This window comes from Camelus ferus, chromosome 7 (genome assembly GCF_009834535.1).
Source record: "Camelus ferus isolate YT-003-E chromosome 7, BCGSAC_Cfer_1.0, whole genome shotgun sequence".
In the NCBI taxonomy this organism is placed as follows: domain Eukaryota; kingdom Metazoa; phylum Chordata; class Mammalia; order Artiodactyla; family Camelidae; genus Camelus; species Camelus ferus.
In genome coordinates, this window is record NC_045702.1 from 80,296,007 (window position 1) to 80,312,643 (window position 16,637).

Consider the following 16,637-nt stretch of genomic DNA (forward strand, 5'->3'; position numbering starts at 1 on the left):
ATACAGATCATTTGCAGGATGGAGAATTGAACGTAGATTGGTCTTTCACATCCTTTTCTTGAAATGGTTTTCCCCATTAAGAATAATCTTTCTATAAGAATTTTAAAACACGTTTTTACAAATTGTGCTAGCTATGATTTCACCTTATTTTCCATAATATTTTGGCCATGTTTGAAATGCTATTTTGAAATTATTGAACAATTTGGTGTCATCTCACTTAATTAAATCTGTGTGTCAGTGAATTTATTGTTTATTTTCTTAGTGTATTCCCCTTGGCCCTGCACCAAATATTTTTAATATATGGAACATTTTTCTTCTTGCCAGTTATTTTTAATAATATTTTTATTTTACAAAAAATGTCCAAAAATATTATTTCAGTGTGTAATGAATATCTTTAAATTACTGAGATATTTTACCTTTTTTTGTATAGTCAGCCCTCCTTATCCACAGTTCCTGCCTCTGTGGATTCAACTAACCATAGATCGAAAATATTTAGGGGGGGGAAATCCAGAAAGTGCCCAAAAGCAAAACTTGAATTTGCTAAGCCATGGCAACTATTTACATAGCATTTGTATTATATTAGGTATTATGAGTACTCTAGAGAGGATTTAAAGTATATGGGAAGATGTGCTAAGGTGGTATATAAATACTATGCCATTTTATGTACGGGACCTGAGCTTGTGCAGATTCTGGTAATGTGGTGGGGGGTCCTGGTACCAATCCCTGACAGATGTCAAGGGACAACTGTATTAAGTCTTCAGAATTTGCAGCATATCTCATCTCAGCTGCATTTCAAGTTCTCCATAGGCACTTGTGACTAATGCCTTCTGAATGGGCAGCATGGTTCTCAAATATAGCTTGATATTGGCCCTACTTTGGGGTAGATACTGCATTGGACATGTTTTGGTGTCTCCTACCACCAGTTTACCCTACTTCCTACCATAGCCCTGAGCTTTTTTGTTTTTGTTGTTCCACCTTTTATCTCTTCTTAGTCCGTGTAACTATGGAGCTGACTTCACTTCTAGCTCCTAGAAATATGTCACTTAGATCTGGCCAGTTGGAGCCTTACAGTTGTTTTGTCCACAAGGTTGAGACTTTTCCTGAGATTTCATGTGTAGACCGAGGCCCTCTTACCTGTGAGCCTGAGAGCAAGAAGGGGCTACTGCTGCAGCAGTCACTTTGAGATGGTGTGGAGTCTGAGGACAGAGCCAATATGTTTCTCTGAGCCAGTACAGAAAAATGCAGAGAGGCAACCTACACTCTTGCCATAGGATTTTGAAAACTCTGTTTCACTGCATACCCAAAACAAAATAGAATATTTAGAAGATGGATAAATTACCTTTTTGATCAAGTCACTGTGCCCTGGATTGTAGATGCAGTGCAAGTTTGACTGAAACTGGAATAAGAGGTTTGGATTAGGGAGGTCCATCCTAAAATAACCTGTGGTCTGAGAATGCCCCAGTAGCAGGGTTGTTCTGGGGTTGATGGGGGAGGGCTTCCACCAGTTTCCCAACTGTGATTCCCAGGCCTCAGATGCTTGAGTTGACTTCTTGTCAAGGGTTACAGACCTTTTGGTGGAGCAGACATTTAAGGATTCAACCTAATTACAGTGAAAAATAATGACTACTGTCTACTCAGTGAAGGGAATAAGAACTACAAGTGACAATCTGAAAAGGGATATACATTTTTCTTTTATATATACATATATTGTGTATAACTGAATCACTGTGCTGTACACCTGATACTAACACAACATTGTAAATCAACTATACTTCAATTAAAAAAAAAAGAACTGCAAGTAACACAGTAATTTACTCCCCCTCGGGTGTTTTCATTGCATTTTATTGCTTTGATTGTGAGTATAGAGCTTGTTGTGACCAGCTTTTACTGAATTTAAAGTCTCTTGTATTTTAAAGACTTTTAACTAATCATTGAAATAATACAAACATATGTAAAAAAATTACTTTCCCACTTTCTTTTGCTATGTCTTGCCCAACCCAGGGTTAAAAGCTGGTTATATATCCTTAAAGACCTTTATGCACAAAAATACATAGATGAATAATAGAAATATGTATTTAAGTATATATATTGAGAGGGACAGAGTCAGTTAAGCAGTCAGTAAGCAGAGACGTGCTGCTTATTTTGAATTTAATTTGCTCCTTTTCTAGTTTCCTAAGGTGGATGTGTAGGTTATTGATTTTAGATCTTAATACATATTTTCAGTGCTATAATTGTCCCCTCCACAGTAGCTTTGCTGTATCCTGTGTATTTTGGTAAGTTGCATTTTTATTTTTATTTACTTCAGAATTCTTAAAAATTTATTTTTAGACTTTTCCTTTAACCCACTTTATGTAGAAATTTAAAAAAAACCGTTTTGTAGTTTTCCAACTATATTTCTGTTATTGACTTCTAGTTTAATTCCATTGTGGTCCGATAGCATTCTTTGTATGACTTCTATTCTTTTAAATTTGTTTAGGTATGTTTTATGGCTCTGAATGTGGTCTCTCTTGGTAAATGCTTCATGTGAAGTTGAGAAGAAGATATATTCTGCTGGTGCTGAATGAAATATAGACCTAAATTAGATTCAGTTGATGGGTGGTGCTGTTCAATTCAAATATTTTGTCTCTGATTTCTTCCTGTTGCACCTGTCAGTTAATGTTAGAGGGGTCTTGAAATCTTCAACTATAATAGTGAACTTTAGTGCAGTTCTGTAAGTTTTTTCCTGACACGTTTTTACCCTGTTAGGAGTGGACACATTAAACATTATGCCTTGGAGAATTGACTCCTTTATCGTTATGTAATGTCCCTCTTTGTTCCTCGTATCTTCTCTTGCTTTTAAGTCCGCTTTGTCTGAAATACAACGTAGTTACTCCTGCTTTCTTTTGACTAGTAGTAGTATGGTATATCTTTCTCCATTCTTTAACTTTTTTTTTTTTTTTTTTTGCAGTTCTGTAACTTTATTTGACAATCAGCAGTTAGTTCTCATCCACATTCACTGTCTGTAGATTTTTGAAAGTGGCAACAGGTACATAGGTAACCAGTATAGAGCTTGTTTGGTGAATATTCATCTTCATTACGTTTTCTGGACAACCACCTGTGGATATGTATGGGACGTTCCTTATTCCTTTGGTCCATGCAGCTTTGTTGAACCTGGTGTCAGTACGCACATCTGGAGTTCCCATCTTCTTCATGGCAGGTTTCCATATTTCTTTGAGTGCCCGAGGCCCATGCTTCTTGAAACCCACTCCGTGGATGCACTTGGGAATGTTTATAGTGTATTCTCTGGTTACCACCTTGTTGATGGTGGATCATCCCTTCTCTCACCACCTTTTTTCGCAGGAGCCATTCTGCTGGACCCTGGATTGGAAAAAGCCATTCTTTCACTTTTTATCTGTCTTTATATTTAAAGTGGATTTCTTGTAGACAACATACAGTTAGGTCTTTTTTTAAATTCACTCTACCATTCTGTATGTTTATTTGGTGTATTTCAGACCATTGGCATGTAAGGTAGTTGTTGATATAGTTGGATTAATATCTACCATATTTATGTTTTCTATTAGTTGCCCTTACTTGTTTTTCTTCTACTCTTTTTCTGCCTTTTCTTGTCTTAATTAGTCTTCTTAAATGACTTTATTTTTTCTCTTTTCTTAGCATATCAACTGTGCTTTTAAAATTTTTCTTTAGTTGTTGCCCTTGTGTTTGCAATGTACACTTAAAATTTGTCCAAGTCCTCTTTAAAATAACATTATACTACTTTACATATATAGTATAGGTACCTCATAACAGAGTGTTCCCATTTCCTCCCTCCCATCCCTTATAACATTGTTACTCATTTCATTTATCCACAAGCTATAATCACTGAATGCATTGTTACTATTACTATTTTGAACAGACTGTTAACTGTTTGGTTGATTAATAATAAGAAAAATAAAGATTTTATTTTGCTTTCATTCTTTTCTAACGCTCGTTATTTCAATCTGAGAAAATATGATTTTCTTTCTTTTTGAAGAATTTAGACTTTGGCAAGACAGATCTACTGGTGACAGATTGCTTCAGTTTTTGTTTGAGGACATTTTTATTGCTCCTTTACTTTTGAAGGATAATTTTGCTGGGTATGGGATTTTATGCTGATAGTTTTTTTTTCTTTCAATACTTTAAATATTTCATTTCACTCTCTTAATTACTTGTGTAGTTTCTGTGGAGAAGTCCAGTATGCTTTTTATCTTTGTTAGTGTATAGGTAAAGTTTTTTTTTTCTGGCTTCTGTCAGGATTTTCTTTTTGTCTTGAGTCTCAGCAGTTTGAATATATTATACCTAGGTGTAGATATTTTGATACTTACCTTCCTTTATGTTCTTTAAGTTTCCTAGGTCTGTGGTTTGATATTTATCATGTGGGGAAATTTCATTATTACTTCTAGTATTTCTTCTGTCCTTTGTTTCTCTCTCTCTCTCTCTTTCTCTCTGTCTGTCTGTCTGTCTTTCTCTCCCCAGCTCTCTTTTGGTTTCTAATATTTCTGTTTACTGCATGTTGTAATTGTCCCACATTTTGGGGGTATTCTTTTTTCCTTTTTTTTTTTTCTTTGCATTTCAGCTTTGAAAGTTCCTATTAACATACCTTCAAGCTCACCCGATTCTTTGTTCACCTGTGTCTTGTATGTTGCTGAGCCCTTCAGAAACATTATTTCTATTACAGTGTTTTTGATTTCTAGCATTTCTTTTGGATTCTTTCTTAGGATTTCCATTGTTCTGCTTACAGTACTACTTGCATGTTAATTTTTTCCTTGCATGTTTATTTTTTCCATTAGAGCCCTAGAATATTAATCATGGTTGCTTAGAGTTCCTGGTGTGATAATTCCAATTTCTCTGCTTATCTGATCTATCTCTGATGCTTGCTTTTTCTCTTCAGACCGTGTTTTGCTATGCCTTGTAATTTTTTGTTGAAAGGCAGACATGATGTATTGGATAAAAGGAACTGAGATAAATCGCCTTTTATGTAAAGTTTTATGTTTATCTGTCTCGCAGTTAGCTTGTGCTTACTGTTTGCTGAAGCTGTGTCGGAGGCTAAGATTTCCTCCCCTGTTGTCTTTTGGTTTCCCCGGAAACTTATTAAATAAGGTCTGAGATGTACAGTTCTTTCAGTTGTTGCCCCTCTTATTATATGTATGGTGGTAAGTTAGTTGGTGGGAGGGAGTGTTCTATAGTCCTATGATTTGGCCTGTTTTTTTAGTGAGCCTGTATCCTTCAGACATATTTGTCAAGTTTTCTTATTTTTTTTTTTTTTTTTTTTGCTGTGGTAGAGATATACTGGATTTATTCAACCATTTCTCTCTTGATGGGCACTCAGTTTTCCCCATCCTTTTCCCATTACAAACAGTACTACTGGAAATGGGCTTACACATGTGACCTTGCATACTGGTGCTATTATTTCCTTTGGTTTTCTTCTGTAAGTGGTATATCTAAGTCAAAGGATAGTATTTTCTTTGTCAGCTTCCTTTGCCAAAAAATTATAGCAGTGTACGAGGTTTTTTTCATTTGGACATCAGTGGATATTGTCAGTCTGATAGGTGAGAATGGTTTCTCATTGTCTCTTTGCTTAGTACTTTCCTGATTACTAGTGAGTTATGAAATATGTTACAGTTGTTTACTGTTTTGATTTTCTGTGTTCATTCATTTCCTTGTGACATGACATTTCTTTCATTTGGGTTATTTGTTTTTTCCCTATCAATTTGTATATTAGGCGTATTATTAGTGTTTTAAAATTTTTATTTGTTTTCTGTGTAGAAGAGTCAGAAAATGGCAGCATAAGAAGAAAGTAAAAATCACCCCTCTGCTTACACAGAGATAAACTGCTCTTAGAATTTGATATTGGACATTTTTCTAAGCATATGTATGTATATAAATCCCTACCAAAATGAAATTTTACTTGACATGCTATATTATAAAAAATATTACTACATAAGATTTTATTAATATTTAAATACAATGTAGGAAAAAAAATATCAGGCAATAGAAAACTGTTTTAAAATGATTTCATGACTCGTAGTTTGAAAACGTAGCCTAAAACTATATAAATATGTAACTGTGATAAAAATAGAAACAAATTAAAAATATAGGAATAATAAATACATCCCTTAATACAGGGTAATTTGAATGCCTTCTTAATTTTTCATTTAATTTTATTTCAAGCATTAAAAATTCAGTATTACTGATTTTTTGCCTGTTTATTATATTTTTCTAAATCTGCTGACAGTGTTTTCAGCCATGCAGTAAGTTTTTTTTTTTTACTTAGTTATATTATCAGTCTTTCCCCCTTATTGCATCTTCATTCTCTCTAGTTAGAAAAAGTTTTCTCTACCCTGGGGTTATTAAGGAATTTATTTTTTTTAAATACTTACATGGTTTTAGTTTTTGTATTTTGGACTTGTTCATTTGCTTTTTTTGCTGGATATACTATGAGAAACACGCCAGTTTTAACTATTTTTATCTGGTTATTCATTTTCCCCATGTTACTGATTAATAAGTCAGTCTACCCCCCGTCCCCAAATTGATATGCTATCTTTATCATTTACTAAAGTTCTGTATGTACCTGAGTATATTTCTGAATTTGTTTTATTGCATGTTCCTTTACCGGTATCACACTTCTTAGATCTAGAAATTCACTGTTCTGTCTTAAATTGTCTAGGCCTGTAGAGCCTAGTGCCCATCCCCCCTCCTCTTTCAGGTGTTTTCATTGCTATTCTAACTTAGTTATTTTTCGATGTAATATAACATCAACTTATCTAATTGTAGGGGAAAAATGAGATTTTTTTTTTTAAAGATTGAGCTTTGTTTAATTTATAAATTACTTAGAGAAAATCAACATCTTTATCATGTTGAGCCTTCCTATCTGAGAATGTATCCATTTTTTTACATATAATTTTCTGCCTTTTAAGAGTGTTTTATAATTTATCTTTGAAGGATTCTGAGCTTTTCTTAAATTAAATAAATTAGAAATGGGTACTTCCTTTTTTTTTTCTGTTAATGATAGTTATATTAATGACTGCTGTGCGTTTACTGCTATTTTTCTAAATTGTCACAGTTTTTAACAATTTTTTAATTGAATGTTTGTGTCCTTTTCAGAGACCAAAAGTTCTTGTCTTCTGCATATAGAGATCATTTTAGCTGTCTTATTTTAATTCTTTGACCTGTAATTCAGTACTGTCTAATAGAAATAGAATTTAAGACATTTTAATTTAAAATAATCTGTTAGTCTCATTTTTAAAAGTCTGTTAATTTTAATATTTTATTTAACCCAGTATATCAATAGATTATTTCAGTATGTAACCAATAAAACAAATTATTGGGATATTTTATATTCTTTTTCAGTTATAGTAAGTAAGTTTTTGAAATCCACTGTATGTTTTATACTTCATGTACATTTGGCTTTTTCATTATAGGCTACTACAAGGTATATTAGCTCAGTTTTTAATTAGGAATTGATGGTGAACTTTCTTCAGATGATTTTTTTGGTATATTGATAGCCTTTTTACTTGGAAAGATAGATATATTGAATTTATTAGCTTTTCCATTCTTGAGTTGATAAATTGCCTGGTTGAGATGTTTGTAAATATGGCTTAGGATTCAAAGTTTCATTTAGGATTTTTGAATCTCTCATATGTATGTTGTGTATGTGCTATGTGCTCTTTTAGCTTTTAGTAGTAGGATTAATAAACTGGTTTTATAAAATAAAGTTGTAATTTGTATGCTTTCAAATGCTCTGGAGCTACATAAACAGAATTAAAATGTATGTTTATTGAAAACTTAATACAAGTCATCTAAAGTCCAACAGGGCCCAGACTCTTTTTTTATTAAAAGCAATTCTTGTAATATCTTTACATTTTCTTTGATGAATTATACTGATTTTATTCAGCTTCTGCTGAGAGATAATTTGTTCATGTGTAAAACAGCTAAGAATTTATTTTGCATTAGTCATATCTGGAAACTATGTAATGTGGAAATCAGCAGTGTTAATTTTATATCATAGCAGTTTCCTTTAGGAGAAGAAAACTGGTTAGGTTATTTCCTTAGGATGTTATTGATACTAAATTCAGAGAGATGAGGATGAATGTTATTAAATGACAAAGTAGCAGTTCTTTTCAAGGATTAATTTTTTTCCCCAGCATTTTGTTTTGTAAAAAATTTGAACCTACAGATAAGTTGTAAGAATAATATCTTTAATGTATTAATTATTCTTATTCTTAGGTGCATTTTATCTGGTGTTTGAATATATGGACCATGACCTGATGGGACTACTGGAATCAGGCTTGGTTCATTTTAATGAAAATCACATAAAGTCATTTATGAGACAGCTCATGGAAGGTCTGGATTATTGTCATAAGAAGAACTTTTTGCATAGAGATATTAAATGTTCAAATATCCTTCTAAATAATAGGTATGATATGTGTTTGATATATATGTTTAAAATGAGTATCATATAATATGTACCTTGATTCTGTTCAGAAGATTTAAATTTTAGTTTTTTATTGCTCACACTATTTTATCATAATCAATATTACAGCTTGGGCTATATCTGAAGTTGTATTAAATATACTTTCATTAATTAACTTCCAATAATTGTTTGTAATGTACATAAAATAATACTTAGTTAGCTTTCCTGTTTGATACTCTTCCAAATAATGTGAATAGTTCTAAAAAGTAACAGTATGATTTCAGCTTTAAGTTAAGAACGGATTTTAGAATTCTTTTTTAATTGGAATTTTTTTTAAAAACAGTCATCATAGTTTTAAAAGTGAACTTTTTTGAAGTGTGTATATGCATGTGCATACATATATATGTTAAAATTTATGTTAAATATTTTACTGACAGCATAACCTGAATTCTGATAATTCTGTTGTAGTTGGTGCTGTGTTAAAGTGAGGCATGCCTAGTCCTGATTTTAGTTAGTAGAAAGTGTTCTATAGAGCACCTAGCCACTTTAAGAACTGGAAAATTAAACAAATTTAAAATGACGTGTTTCAGTTCTTATGCATTATTGGCTGGAGTTGAACAAGTAATTTGTCTTATTACTAAGTAGTAGAAATTATCTCATTTTGTTTTATTTTCATTGAAGTGTACTTTTCTAGACAGGAACTGAATAGTATTGAAAAACTGTTATACCAGTGCTAGATACTATATATAGTAATAATAGTACTAGTATAATAGTAGCTGGAAGTATCTGGGGGGAGGGTACAGCTCAAGTGGTAGAGCGCATCCTTAGCATGCATGAGGTCCTGGGTTCAGTCCCCAGTACCTCTTCTAAAAATAAATAAATCTAATTACCTCCCCCCCCCAAATAAAATAATTAAATAATGCTGTAATAAAAAAATAAATAAAATATTTTTAAAAAAGAATCCAAAGAAAAGTACTAATTTTTTTCCTTGTACTGTTGTGAATTTATCATTTGCCTTTTCCTGTAAGACCTGGAAAGTATAATCAAAATTAAGGTTTATATAAGTGAATTTTTGATTAGTTCTAGGAGTAGAATATGAATGTATATGATCAGTTCAGAGTAGACTAATACTTTTTGTTTATTTTATCTTCCACCAGAGGGCAGATAAAGCTTGCAGATTTTGGACTTGCTCGATTGTATAGCTCAGAAGAAAGGTAAGAATACTTTCAAATGACTGTTGTAGACATTAGGGACCAGTTTTAGAGACTATATTAAGAATACCTTATTATTAGTTTATTTTTTAACAAAAGGGAAATTTTCTCTTCATGGTTTTAAATACATGAAATAATGAAGTTTTACACCATATTGGGTTAACTGTTTTAATTACAAAATTTTATACATTAAATAATATAAAAACAATAGTTTTTTAATACTTAGAGATAAATATTTCTTTTAAAATGTGCCATTTTAAATGTATCTTTAGTGAACTTAGGGATTTTTAAAAATTAATACTTAAATTTCTAATGCAGATTCAGACATTAAGATATTTATAATTTTTGTTTAAAGAAAAACCTTAGTAAATGCTTTCTATATTACATGTTTATGCTTATAAATTTTGTTTTAATTATTATTTTGGACTTCCTTATCAAGTTTTTTTTTACTATAGTTCTATTTACAGTTGTGTTTGTTTTAAATTCCCTAGAACCTTATATTTAAACAAACTATTGTGAAGGAGCTCAGTGTATAACTTCTTTGTGTGGAGCTTCTCTGGCTAAAGTGGGGATGTGTACACTTTTGACTCTTTTTGTGCCTAGTGATAGTGAAATATGACTTGTCTAACTAGAATTATTCTTAGAAGAATAATACAGAATTTCAAAGTAAAATATTTTTGTGAAGTAGTGAGTAAACTATGGAGTTAACTGGGTTTAATATCCCTAGTTCGTTCCTTTCCTGTCAGCAGTGTTTACTTACATATACATATATATATATAGTTCTGAAATGCTTATGTATGACAATTTATTTAGGGTAACCATAATTGAATATACTAAAATACCAGTTATTGGAATTACTAGAAATAGGTATTTACTTTTACTGAATCTTTGCCACTTTCTGGTTTGTTGGAAAAAGAATCCCCTTTTTGGATTTTTTAGAGTGAAATATCTGTTTTTTTTTTAATCTTGTAGTGCCTGTGACATCACTCTGAAAATTATTTTCATTGTTTAGTGTTTAGGTTTTTAAATGGTGTGTTTTGGATACGTGGCATTCTGTTAACTCAAACTAGTTTGGACAGGTTGTTATGGACAGGGCTCCAGTCACCTTTACCTACTTTATTCAGAGCTTTTCTGCCTTTATTTATTTTGCCTCCTACACTTCTACTTGACATTTTATTTTAAGGAGGAGTTGTACATTTTTGTTTGTTTTAAGTTGTTCTAGAGCTTAAAAGCTATAACCCTCATTTTACATTTGAGGAAACAGACCCAGAAAGGATTGAGTGACTTTAAAGATCAAAAAATACTTGTTGGCATCAAGAGTATTTAGCTCAAAGTTTCCAAGTCCCAATTTTTTATTCTTTCCATCATATATAATAGTGCCGCTTGATAGAAATTGAAGGAAAAAAGTAATTGGCCCGTAAGTATACTTAATCCAAACCTTTCCTTGAAGTATACTTTTTGAATGACTAAGTGACTATTCTTGAGGGGGAAATTCTGCTTGATAAGGATTCTGTCTGCTTAGTTGGTTAACTGAGATTTCACTGTAGTTTGGTCATCCTTTCTTAACACAAGTATGTATCTGTCAGACTTTGACTATAAATCCCTTTCTTCTTGTTTTCATGTTAGGTTTCAGTGGAGATGGAGAACAGCTAAATTACCATTTTCCATCTCATGGATTCTTTTTAGGCAGATACTTGTTCACATTGGAATAGATATGTTCCGGAAAAACTGACTGTAAAGCCAAATTTTATATATTAAAATCTATTTTCTTATTGATTTTTTTCTTTTATAATGAAATGTTGAGTTTCAGTGGAGTGTCAGGGATGTGGTGTGTTCACTGAGCCATGGTCCCCATTGCCTTGCTGAATTGATATAGGAGGTTTCAATTTACACAAGTAGGAAATTAAAAATCCCATAGCTTTGCATCTTCAGGTAATGTATACTGGATTTTTCTGCTTAATCAAATTTGTAAGTTAAGAATTTGGGATATCATTTTGTTTTATAAACAAATATCCTATCCTTCAGGGTTATGTACTTTAAAACTTCTCTTTTTCACATTTGAATAATTCCAGTTTCTTTAAAATCAGAGAATTAGGCTTAATTTAAGGCAGTGACTTTAAAATTATATATATTGTTCAGTAAATTTTAATAACATACTAATTCTAACATAATGAAAATCACGCCTTTAGCAGATTCACTGTATTGTCCCAAATTTTCTAGATATTTCTTGAAATAAACATACAGAAAGTAATTTTCATCCATGTTTCTTTGTTAATATAAGCAGAAAGAAAGGTAAGACTTTACCATCCAAATGTTAAGTCACTTTGAAGTACTTTTTAAGTAATAACAAATAGGATGACTGAAATATTCAAGAAATTATTAACAACGTTTTTTGATTTAAAGCAGAGCATATTTCAGCTTATCACTGTAATGGCATCAACCACATCTCTCACTTATTTGATTTGGTTTATCTTTTGGAATTTGAGGAAAACAGGTTGGAAGAACAGCTAGTATGTAGGAATTGAACATGATGGGTGGTGATGTGTGACCAGTATGGATCTCCTTTGTCTTGTGTGCTACAGTAGAAGAAAGGAGAAGCAATGGGCTAAAATTGGGGGGTAGATGATTCCTTTAAACTTGAAGAATCATTTTCTCATTTTGAGTATCAGTGTTCACATTTTCTCCTATGTGGCCTTGGGAAATATAGAACTTGAGAACAGAGATTTTTGCCCCATTTCTTTGTATCTGTTCAATTTTTAATAGGTGGTTTAGGTCCAACTTTCCCTGAGACTTTCAGTCACAATGATATACCCTTTTCTGAGGTTTTTTTTTTTTTTTTTTAATCAATTCTTTGCTCCAATGCTTTTCCAAATAATGAAATATCTTTTTCTTTTTATGTGACTGTCTCATTTGAAAAAATATGCACTTTCCATATACGTTGAAATTGATTTCACTTTCTAGAGAAACTATAACTAGGCACATTTACTTTTTTAATGCAAGGAACTCACAACCCTTAGGTTTAAATCAGGAAACTTTGCCTCTATTTCTGGCATTGCCATTTTATCAGTTGTGGAATATTGGGCAAGTCACTTAATCTCTCTGTATCTCATTATTCTCAACTTTAGGATGACGGATTTCAAATCTCTAAAATCTTTATAGTGTGTTGAAAACACATCTTTCATGGTTCTGAAGATTTCTGTGAATAAAATAGTTTCTTAAACATTTTGAAGGCAATTTCGCCATCTAGTGGCTTTTTATAAAATTGCCATTAAAAACAAAACAATTTTCTCAAGCCTATATGGGTGTGAATGGGAGAGAGAATTACCTCTTCTTACTTGTCTAAGGACTAGATGAAATTATACTCAGGATTAAAATTGCCTCCTTAGTACTGGTCTTATTACTTGTGTTCTTGTCTTTTCACCAGAGCTAGAATTATGGTCATTTTAAAGAAAGGGATCATATTTAAAATTTTTGTGTTTTAAATGTTCTGAACCATAAAACACATACATAGTAACTGCTTGATTAATTCTGATTTGATCCTGATCTGGAGGTAGAGGATCTTCTGGGAGCCCTTGGACAATATTGGAACCGTGGTAGTAAAAAGATCACTAAAATCATATGAACAACAATAAGTAATGTGACTAAACAAGCTTCTGGAATGGAAATCTCATTTAGATCACTGACCTGATTATATTTGTATTTCCTTTGGTCCTAGTGGAGTTGCTTACATTTTTGAGTGTATAAAATGGGAAAGACAATTTAATTCTTAGGGAACAGTGTTTCCCCTCCTTGTGTAGGGGAAAGTCTCATCCATCCCGTTAACGCTGAGGATTTACAGATCTCAATTTCGAGTCTTGATTTTTCTTCTGCTCTCTAAACCTGTGTTTACTGGATAAACCTGTGTTTACTGGATTTACCTGTGTTTACCTAGGTGATCTCGGTACCTTAAATTAAACATAGTGTTACACAGCCTATCTTTACCTTCTCCAGAAAAAGCCTGTTGTTTTCCTTTATTCCCTGTTTTGGTTAAAGGTATCTAGTCACTGGCACATATAGATATGTCTTGTATAGACAATTGGAAATAGAAGTTAATTGGTTTTCCTGCCTCTGATCTTTCTTCCTAACATTTTTTTCTCGACTATTTATTTCTCAACTTCCACCCCTGTCCCCAGATAATAGCAGTGTTGAACTATTTGTAGTTCCCTAACCAAGCTGAGCTCTTAAATGCCTTTGTTGTTTGCTTTTGTATGGAATTATACTTCCCATTACTTCAGTTTGACAGATTTGGCTTTTCCCTTCAGTATGCATGCAGTTTGGGCATTACCTGCTTTGAAATCTGCCCTGAATCCCACAGGCAACATTGGGCATATCTTCCTTTATGTATCCAGAGTACATTATTTATTATTTTATGTAGTGCTTAGGGTATATTATTATAATTTATATCTATATTACCACCACAATTTAAGGCTCTTAACAGCTATACCGATGGTTGATTGACTGACTGTTTGGTCCAGCCACCTGTTAGTGCTTAGACAGTACAATGCCTAGGTCAGAGTTTCCATAAATATTTGTTGTAAAGAAAAGAACAAACTTACCTGGAATTTGTACATGGTACTTTATTGTATATAGTCCCCTTTCACAAGTTATTCTAAGGGAAAGCAGTCCTCCGAGATGGGCGGTGTCGATATCATTATTCTTACGTACATTTTAAAGATAAACTGAAGTTTGGAAAATTTAAGTGTATTTCCAAGATCACACAATCAGTAAGTGGTGGAGCTAAGAATTAAACTTGGCTCTTTTGACAGAAAGGCTGTTTATTTTCATTATACTGAAACCTGAAACTTATACTGGACCTAAAACTTCCCCGGTAGGACTCTGGATCCAACCTTGATTACCTAAAAGCTATCTTCCAGGTGGAGAGCTCCAGGGGCCTCTCAGGTCTGTTTCGGAGGGACTGTTAGGTGGATGGCAGTTTTTGTTTAGAACTCTGTGGTAGCAAGTAGCCTGGGCTTCACTGTCTCTGCTCTCTCTTACCCGTCAAATACTATATTTTATTTTTGCCAAATGAAGTATGCTCATTTAGTCTTCCAGCAGGTTGTGTGTTATTTCCATTTCTGAATCTCTCTTAAAGCTCTGTATGTTTCTAGTAAGTCTCTAAATGAAAAGTATTTTGATAGCATCAAATATTTAAAGTTTACTTGAGATTTCACATGAAAGTTTTATTATTTATAAGTCTGATGACTTTACATTTTAGTAGCTTTTTAATCACATTAAGGTAGATGGTTTGAAAAATAAAAGTGGTGGTGGTGTCACTTCCCTAGTAGACAAAGAAATAGTGTCTGCTTTCTTTTCAAAAACTGTTAATGAGATTTATTTATAGATGAAGATATTCGGTAGAAGTTGAAATTCAGAATATTTCATGTTGAGACCATTATTTCTGGATTTTTACAAAGTTAGTTTTCTAGCATCCAAGAATAACAGGTTGTTGGAATCACTGTTTTGTTTTCCTAATTTAATGTCAGAGGGATTCTATGTGTGCGAGTTTTGCTAGGTTACGAAATTTATTGCTTGGAATTTAACTTTAATTGTGGGAATAAATTGAGGTGGTTCATTTTCTATTTTTAGCACTTTCTTTTTAATGTATTAATTTATTCTGTAACATCTAAGAACCTCACTGTATATTTTTCAATTCTGTTTCTTTTTCAATAGGAGTGAACTTGCTTTCTGTGAAAAGACTGGGTAGATCTCTCAAGAATGTAATTTTTTTTTTTTAAGTTCATGAGAGAAAACATTGTATGTGTGGTGTCACATCAGTTTGTGTTTTCTCTTTGTAATTTAAATAAGACTATCTTTTTAGGATTTTGATGATGGGTAGCCAAACCTAGCAGACAAAGTATTAAGTGTTCATTTTAGAGGATTCAGGATTTTCATTTGGATGATCGGTTTTCATATTACATCATCACTTTAGTCTTCTTGGGATTTAAATGTCCTAGTTTCAAAACAGTTTCAGTGTCTTATACTTTGTCTTTACATTTATAAACACTGCATACTAATCATAAGATGGAATATTTTCTTGATACTACTGTAAACAATTATGAATTGGGTGATTTGAGATTGGCTTTATTTTCTGCTAACTCCATCTACCTTGGAATTTTCTTTTATGATTCAAGTCCTTCTGTCTGCCTACTTTCTCAATGTTTGCCTCTTATTAAACACTAAGGTGGAAAGTGAGGCGTGGCACCTATTATGCAAAATTTTGAATAATCACTAGTTTTTTTCTTGACTATAATGCATAATCATTTTTATTGTCTTTTGTCAGTGTCAACTTTAAAAAGTGTATTAAAAATAGTTTATTTAAAAGCTTATTTAAAATGTTTATTAAAAACATTTGAAACATAATTATAGCATCGGTATATTCTTGCAAGTTTTCTAGCCATCTCCGTTCTCTCCCTGGCTCTATCTTTCAGCTCTAGAAAATGAGCATTTGCTCAGCCTTCTCTGGGTACTGATAATTAAGTGTGGTTGGAGCAGGAACCAAGTAACAATTTTATAGGTCTTGTATAGGCCAGCAACAGTGTGTATTGAAGGTATAAAACATTGGCATTCTATTTTTTGTTATCACTTTAACTGTACTTTGGAAAGTAGATTGATGTTGTAAGTCTGGAATCAAGGGCAATCAGTTAGAAAGCTGTTGCAGTAAACCTAACTAGGACAGTTATGGCTAGCACTAGGCAATGGACATAGGTGTTGGAGAGCTGGAGATGAATTATACATCACAAGAATACAGAATTGTCAGAACTTGATGGTTGAATATGTGTTGCTATACACATCCCTGCCTCTACCCTACAGTAGGATTTCTGCTTAAGGAACTGGATAAACTGTTTATTGATTAGAATAAGCTAACCTATTATAACAAAGAGAACCTCAGAATTGAGTGACTTAAACGATGAGAAGTTTATATTTGTCACTCAGTAATCTTGAGTGGTTGTTACTTACCT

At 32.5% G+C, this 16,637-nt stretch overlaps 1 protein-coding gene and 1 pseudogene across 2 annotated transcripts in view; one reads left to right on the top strand and one right to left on the bottom strand.

The window, feature by feature from the left end:
- The window catches only part of CDK13 (cyclin dependent kinase 13), a 104,247-nt gene that overhangs the window by 54,102 nt on the left and 33,508 nt on the right, over window positions 1-16,637 (top strand). For both annotated transcript variants that reach the window (XM_032484258.1, XM_032484259.1), the window contains exons 6-7: window positions 8,242-8,431; window positions 9,586-9,642. In XM_032484258.1, coding sequence (XP_032340149.1) covers window positions 8,242-8,431; window positions 9,586-9,642 — 247 coding nt within the window. The remainder of the gene's footprint in view (window positions 1-8,241; window positions 8,432-9,585; window positions 9,643-16,637) is intronic.
- LOC102518526 lies at window positions 2,926-3,640 on the bottom strand (annotated as a pseudogene).